Raw genomic sequence first — 8,131 nt, forward strand, 5'->3', positions numbered from 1 at the left:
GCGGAGCGGCGCCGCGGCCGAGTCGCGGCGCGACACCTCGGCGCGGCGCCCCACCCGAGGGCCCGTAGCCGGTGTTTTGCGGCTGTAGAAAACTCGGCTATCCATCTGATCGCCTCGGGCGGACCCCGTCTGGTCTGATCGAGCACGAACCATATGCCACCACATCAGCGGCTTACCACTTCTGTTTCGTTTACGTGTCACTAATTTTTTACTATAGTAATTTAAATCTTATATTTTTATAATAAATTTACAAATATTTAAACATACATAATACTAATAAATTACATTTCATGATGAATATAATGATAAATTTTTTTATATCTTCAAACTTTTTTAAAGAAAAAACACAATATCAAAATTACTATAATAAAAAGTAGATGATAAATAAATAAAAATAGAGTAGTACTTAAAAAGGACAGGTCTGGTAGCAGCAGCATGGTGGCACGGTACGGTTTAGCGACTACTCCCTCCCCTCCGTTCTAAGATTTAATTATTTAATTTAAGTCGTATTTTTTTTAAAAAAATCAAAATTTATAATTTTTTACTCTTAATTAGTCAGATTATATACATATTTAATATACAAAAATTGTTCCAATAAATATATATTTGAAATAATTTTTAAATAAAATACATCTTACGAACGGAGTGAATATTTTATTGTCAAATTTAGCCGGCGCCCTTCCTAACGCGACGAGTTGTCACCACTCGCTCACCGCGGCAGGCAGGGGCAAATTGCAGCGGCCGAGGCAGAGGAAGATGTGTGGCGCACGAGAACGGCCGCCTATTCATGCAACTGCTAGTATCTTATTTTTCCGGGGCATCATTCCATGGTGGTTGAAGGGGCCGTAATGACTAACGAGTACGGAGTCGTTGGTTACAGCGAGATTGATCCTAGGTTAGTGTGGCGTGATGCTTCATGCGCAGTTTGAGATCCACCACCTCAGGTTTTTGACATCGAAGTGTGTCCGGAGGAGTACATACATTATAATTTTGGACGGTGGGTTTAAATTTTAAAACTTGGATTGTCGTACTGTTTTTTTTCTTTGAAAGCTACTAGCCTCTTCTTGCGCAATGGTGATCATCGTGATCCTGAATGGTGCCAAAACTAGGCCCATCAATTCGCGCCACAGCAAATGAAACTATGACATGGCAGCACGAGAATTTTTTTAAAAAATATTTACGGAACAGAGACATTAAGATCACTCAAATTAAATGTGCAAGTAAGAATGACTAATTTTTAAAGCATCCTGACTCGCAGGTGGTGAGCCGTGAGCGATGCCGGACGTCACCGGCGAATTGCCGCCCAGCTCGGCAGAGTTGGCATGGCACGGGGCGGCGTTTGCTGGGTTACTTGACTCCCTGCCACGGCCTGTCCGTCCAGGTCGCCGGCCCCTCGGGACTCCAAGAATCCGGCGCCCCAGCAGCCCTGAGCCCCTGACCCGCGTGCGACGCTACGACGACGACGTCGGTCCAGTCTAGGTGCGCTGTTGTATCTCTTTGGGTTCACGGCGAGTGCTTAGCGTCCGGAGACAGTGATCACCGACCGGCTGCAGATAGTTTTAGCGGTGGACGGCAAATGGACTAGGACTATCCTATTATCTAGGCTGGAGAGGTCAGGTCGACCAGTCTCTGGGCCGTTCAACTGGCTCGGGCTGGTCATGAGCGTAGGGTGCTTTCGTCACTTTTGTTTTATCACGCCAAGGTATCTCGTTAGATGAACAATATCTTACCGTCGCTTGTATATTTTTTAAAATGAACATGTATTTTCACAAATTGTAAAAATACATATATGAAATAATCTGCCGAATAAGCTGCCATGGAGTTGTGTTGGGCCTACTGGGCTGCATCTACTCGTCTCTCACTGTACCTAACTGGATCAAACATGCGGCCCAATGTCTGACGGCCAGTTACAGAGAAATCGTGTGTGTAAGCTAATGGCCCGATAGTGGCCCACATAAATGTTCATGGTCTCGTACAGTAGTACTGCTGCGAAAAAAGGTCCCACGTTCCAGAGAAGATGCCGCAGCCGGTGGCCGGCTTTTGCATGTGCGAGAGGAGGCATCAGAGGAAAGATTAGAAAGGAGTTGCCGTTTTTGGCCGTGTGCGTGTTGTGCGACCAATGATCATGCACCAGCGCAGAAGGACAGGACGTCGGATCAACAGCAACCTGATGAGCCAGCCAGGTCACTAGGAATCACAATAACGAAACCTTGCTGTCCTGCCCTTCTTTCTCATCGACTTTATTCTCTTCTAACAGGAAAAAGGTTGTCTTTTTCAGAGTTATTGACCTTTTCTTGTTACTGCTACAAATTGCTTCCGCCAGCGAAAGGTAATTCTTGACAACACCCTAGTCACTGAGAAAGTGAGAAATCTTCGAAAACAAATCAAGGCCCTATTCGGAACAGAAGGACTGATATAGAAATCATACAATTTTATCATTCTTAATTTGAACTAAATGGTAAAGTTAAAAAATTGCAGGAGAGAAGTGCAGTTTTTAAAGCGAGTCTAGTGACAACGGAGCTGTTAATAATGGAGCTGGCCATTGGGATTCTAGAGAAGTGAGGGCATCGTGGTCATCTCGCCCGCCCACGTTGCGCCCGGCCCGGTTCCGGTTCGTTAATACCACCACCACCTCGACGGCTGGACCCGACCCCGCCCTGCCGGCTAGGCTACCCTTCTCCCTCTCGCCTCCTGCGACCGTTCCACATTTCTCTTCGTGCTCGTTCTCCACGCGGCGACGTCGCCATCGCGGCAGCCGCTCCGCTCCCCACCCCACACCTCCTATACGTAGGAAGCAGCTGCCGCGGCGCCCCCAAACCCTAACCCATCCCTTCTACGCGCGCGCGCTGGTGAGCGCCTCCCTTCGATCCGACCCCGCAGATCGCCGGCGATGGGATCCAAGGACCAGGGCGGAGGGGCCGCCTCCTCCGGCGGTGGCGGGTTCTTCTCGTACATGCGCAGCTGGGGCACCGCCGTGCAAAATTCCGTCAATGGGTGAGTCTCTCACTCGGCCGGCTTGTCTCCCTCCTCCCTTCCTCTCCTCAGATCCGCCTCAGGTTGCCCCGATTCGCTCGGGATTTGTCCGTGGAGCCCTGCCCGGGCTGATCGGCGGGGATCGAAGCTTCTCTGCCTCGTGATCTGGCGCTCCCGCGTCCGATCCCAGCTGCCAGTGTTGATATCGCCCGCTGATTCTGCCGAACCGTGAATCGCGTGTTCCATTTAAGTAATTAAGTTAGCTCGGGGCTTCAGTGACCATATGGTATCGTTAATTGTTTGACGAGTAGCTTTGTGATTGTGATACAGTGATCTATGCGTTGGGTATGTGGTGCCATTGAATCACAGTGTGACAAAGTGGATGCTTGGTCTAAAGATAATTCCTTTTCTGTATTTAGTATGTAGCATGTAATGCCTTGGAGTGGATAAGGTGATTATTGCGATTTTGAGATACAGGCAATATGTAAATGTGCAATTTAAAACTTCCGATGCCAATGGCTGGACCTAGATTTTGGTTAGACTTACTTCAAGATGAACCTCCTTTGACATCTGGTGCATCTTCACTTTGTCCTTAAGATATCCCTTTTTCTCCACTTTATCATTATGCTTTGCCTTTTTGAACTTCAATTCTTGTGAAATGTGCATGGTCAGTGAGCTGTCATTGGTCTTCATGCTAAAGGTATTGTTCTGTAGTAGGGCAAACGGTTTGCCATTGCTTGGCACTTGTAATGAGCAGTTATATGATGTCTGTAGGTTGCTCGGCTATGAAGGGCTTGAAGTAATTAACCCCGACGGAGGCAACGAAGATGCCGAGGAAGAGGCTTTGAGGGGGCGATGGAAGCAAGAGGTGAGGATAGGTGAATTAGCAATCAATAGTGTGATAGAATCAAGTCACTATCAACAAATCATGAGAATCAATTGTATTTAGACACTTCACAAATTATGAAGGTATTCAGCAGATATTCGGATTCTCATAGGGGAAATTGATTGTCTTTTTTTCTCTAAAAAAATTGATTGTTTTTGGTTTTGAGTTCATATCTAGTAGAACAAAGTTGGATGCCATACTAGCAACAACGTTTTACATTTCATTCAACCTTTTGTGTTAATTTTTTTTCTGCTAACATTATTTGTTTAAATGTTACTCTCTCTTTTCACTAATTGTAAAACTATATTCTACTTCTTGTAAAATTATATTCTACTTCTACCCAGTGGGATCTCGAAAAACTCCTAAAACATGCTTAGCATGAACACAGTGCTCTCCCATTTATCTCAGAATATCCTGTTTGCTCACAGTGTGGTTTCCATATTATTTGTCAGCTTTTCACTCTTCACGAACACTTCATATCTTTCTTTCTGTTACTAACTGGTCTCATATGTGAGTCTACCTCGTTTCTTTCATCTTGGACTCATGTGGCTCCAAATTCAACTGCCAGACCCTCTTTGGTCAATGAGACCCTACCTCAATTTATTTGACTATGTACATGTTTACTGAAGTCCTCTTTACAATTTGTAGGTTTGCTCATGCTTAAAAAAACAAATAGTGACTTGCTTCAAACATATTTTTTTTGCCAAGTGTTACTTGACTTGAATGTGGAACTTATTGGCTGAACTCTAAAAGACAGTCCCATTGTCCTACTAATTCCTTAATTGACTCATGGCAAATTGTTTTGTCATTGACTCCCTAAGTCCTATCAATAGCGAGATTGATCGCCTTGTATTTATTATTTCTACTTTCCATCAAATGACAATTACTATCATACTTTGGTCTGCCTTGGATATTCTGTTAAATTCCCTTGGTTTGTGAGCAAACATAATTAAATCTATTGAGTCATTTGGACTTTGTTTTTCAATTGTTTGACATGATTGTGTCGATTACTGCACTTTCTATGCTGTTTTTTGACACTGCAGTTAATTTGCAGGATCGTGATAGTTATTGGAAGATGATGAACAAGTACATAGGATCAGATGTTACATCACTTGTGACACTTCCAGTCATCATTTTTGAACCAATGACAATGCTTCAGAAAATGGCAGAGGTTTGTACTTCTAAGTTCTGAATAAGAGTTCTAAAGGTTTCTAAAGGAAGTCTGCAATTGTTTGATCCTCTGCACTCTAAAATTCTTATATGCTTATTGGCATACAACAACTGCATACAGTAGGAGTTTTCCCTTTTACCAAATAATTACTTAAATAAGGTTAAAGTGAGCGTACAAGTTACCTTATGGTTGTTTGCTGTTTCTTAGTAATTACTTGTATGGTGATTCACTTCACGCTGTCTTGTTTCTGTCTCTGGCTGTAAAAATTAGTTTAAGTGTAATGCCATAAGTCAATATTGAAAAATATCATGAGATCCCATTACTAGTTGAGGTTAGAAGCTGTGATTTGGTCAGCCATTTTTTTCCTGTTCTTAACTGAGCCTCGTACAGAAAGTAAGTTATCTTTATCTTCATGTGACGGTTGATTGCTAATGTTTTTAGCTGTTCCTACCGAATGCAGTTAATGGAATACTGTGAGTTGTTAGACAAAGCAGATCAGTGTGAGGATCCATACATGCGTTTGGCATATGCTTGTGAGCTGCCCCCTTCCCTCACCTGCAACACCACTCTAATGCTATATCCTGGTTACTGAGATTTAACCCAACATTTCAGCTACATGGGCTGTTTCAGTCTACTTTGCGTACCAGCGTACATGGAAGCCTTTCAATCCGATCCTCGGAGAGACTTATGAGATGGTCAATCACCAGGGTATTACATTCCTTGCTGAGCAGGTTAGTGTTATGAATCTGTTATTGCAGAAAGCTCTACTGCAAATAACTTTTGTTAACAAATATTGTTAATTATGCATTTTATTTGCAGTACATTAACTTTTGGTGATTTTTGTTTACCGTTATTTTGTCAGGTAAGCCATCATCCTCCAATGGGCGTTGCTCATTGTGAGAATGGACATTTTACATATGACATTACGTCTAAATTGAAGACCAAGTTCTTGGGAAATTCGGTGGAAGTTTACCCAGTTGGAAGGTAAATTATTAGAATTTTATTTGTTTTTATGGAGAAATGGAGATCTGTATGCCTTAAAAGGCTTGTGCGCTATCTTGAGCTAATGGATTAGACTACAAACCTTTTTGAACGTTGGATAGAAACCGGTTATGTAAATCTGACCCCTGTTATCTATTTTCCATATCACAGGACTAGAGTGACACTTAAAAAATCTGGTGTCGTGTTGGATTTGGTGCCACCACTAACAAAGGTTAACAACCTGATATTTGGGCGCACTTGGGTTGACTCACCTGGAGAGATGGTCATGACAAACCTGACAACTGGAGACAAAGTTGTGCTGTATTTCCAGCCGTGTGGCTGGTTCGGGTATGATATTGACCACAATGTTCCTATTGCATTTTTGGTTGAGTGAAAGTTGCTTTAGCCAATTAATTAATTGCATTCCTATACCACAAATCTTTTTTGTCATCTCCTTTTGCCCACCTATCTTCAGAGCTCCAGCTTGTAATGCTTTGTTTAGGCTTATCTAAATTTACTGTACATTTCAGGGCTGGCCGATACGAGGTGGATGGGTATGTGTACAGTGCAGCGGAAGAACCCAAAATAATGATAACAGGGAAATGGAATAAGTCTTTGAGTTGCCAACCATGTGATCAAGAAGGCGATCCTCTTCCAGGCTCTGAGCTAACAGAGGTCATATTCTCTTTCATCTTTCATTAGGAGGGAGGACTTTTAAATTCGTCAAACGGGAATCCCTTATTTGTCAATGCCGGATCCACTGAACCGCTCATATTTTACACTTACCACAGATCTGGAGAGTCGCTCCTACCCCACAGAATGACAAGTACCAGTATACACACTTTGCACACAAAATAAATAGCTTCGATACAGCACCTAAGAAGCTGTTGGCATCTGATTCCCGGTTGAGGCCAGATAGATACGCCCTTGAAAAGGGTGACATGTCTAAATCTGGCGCAGAAAAGAGCAGGTACTTGCATTCTTTTTCCTGAATTCGCACTCCTAGGGAGCACTGGCAGCTTCACATTATGATTGACATTGAAATTTTGAGCTCTCTGCTTGCTTTCCCATTTCACCTGAGTTTCTACAAATTTTCAGGCTTGAAGAACAACAGAGAGCTGAGAAAAGAACTCGGGAGGCCAAGGGCGAGCAATTCACTCCAAGATGGTTTAACATGACGGACGAAGTCGCCCCTACCCCCTGGGGTGACCTGCAGGTTTATGAATACAATGGTAAATACACCGAGCACCGGGCTGCCATAGACAGCTCGAACGTTGGCGACGAGACAGATGCCACTTCCATCGGGTTCAACCCGTGGCAGTACATTAGCTCATCGTCCCAATGATTTCCCATGGCCAAAAGCTACACATATTTATTATTGTTGTCTGAAATGTCTCCAGGCCTTGCGCTGATTATGCAATCAGCAGTTTTCGTGCCATTGTAGTATTGTGACTTTCCCCTTTCCTCTTCATGCAACGAGTTTCCAGGAAGTGAAGTGATGTTATGTATTTGATGTAGTCTATATACTGTCGTTAATCTAGCAGAAATTGCAGAGTTTCTTAAGTCATTGGTTGTATTTATGCATCATGAAGACCATCTCTAACCATATTCTCATTCTTTTTATTTTTTCTTATCTTCATTAGTTTTTCTTCGAGGTGAATTGTGAAAGGAAATGAGAGAGAATTCTGTTCTGAAGGAATGATTTTAGAAATTCTTTTGTAAAAAAAAGCGTTGAAGAAAACGAAAATACTATTATGAAGGTATTCTGACCTCTAAAGCTTTAGAAACCGTTAGGAATAGTCTAACCATAGTTAAACTGCGCCGATTCTGATCAAGCACAGCGTCTCTTCGTTGCATTTCAACTGCGATCAGCTTTTGCCTGTTTTACTGCATTGGGGTACCGGGAGTGGGCAAAAGCTGAAACTATCGGCCCGCTGTAGCGTTTGAACTGTGTACTTTATCTGATACGAGTGGCAGGTTGGGTGCTGATTAAATCGTGCATGACAAGCGGCTGTGGGTCATTGTGTTCGATGGGCGGCACTAATGACATTGTTTGGTGATGAGGGGTGTGGCCCTGCTTGTCTGCCGGTCTGCATTGGCGTCTTGCAGCGATGCGTTTG

General features: G+C 43.3%; 1 protein-coding gene across 1 annotated transcript; it reads left to right on the forward strand.

Moving 5' to 3' along the window:
- Positions 1-2,636: 2,636 nt before the first annotated feature.
- Positions 2,637-7,578, forward strand: LOC133912171 (oxysterol-binding protein-related protein 3C-like). Its single transcript, XM_062354778.1, has 10 exons — positions 2,637-2,994; positions 3,748-3,841; positions 4,914-5,030; positions 5,491-5,563; positions 5,643-5,761; positions 5,893-6,014; positions 6,183-6,359; positions 6,542-6,686; positions 6,803-6,981; positions 7,110-7,578. Exons 1-10 carry the CDS (start codon positions 2,891-2,893, stop codon positions 7,354-7,356), a joined length of 1,377 nt encoding a protein of 458 aa, XP_062210762.1. The 5' UTR covers positions 2,637-2,890; the 3' UTR covers positions 7,357-7,578.
- Positions 7,579-8,131: the final 553 nt, after the last annotated feature.

The sequence above is a fragment of the Phragmites australis genome, chromosome 3 (genome assembly GCF_958298935.1).
Source record: "Phragmites australis chromosome 3, lpPhrAust1.1, whole genome shotgun sequence".
Lineage (NCBI taxonomy): Eukaryota > Viridiplantae > Streptophyta > Magnoliopsida > Poales > Poaceae > Phragmites > Phragmites australis.

Excerpts from the sequence above, each read along its gene's own strand:
- LOC133912171 (XM_062354778.1), top strand. The coding sequence starts at position 2,891 with ATGGGATCCAAGGACCAGGGCGGAGGGGCCGCCTCCTCCGGCGGTGGC. Across the intron at positions 6,015-6,182 it reads GAAGTTTACCCAGTTGGAAG|GACTAGAGTGACACTTAAAA; the intron begins GTAAATTATTAG and ends TCCATATCACAG. Across the intron at positions 6,360-6,541 it reads CAGCCGTGTGGCTGGTTCGG|GGCTGGCCGATACGAGGTGG; the intron begins GTATGATATTGA and ends TGTACATTTCAG.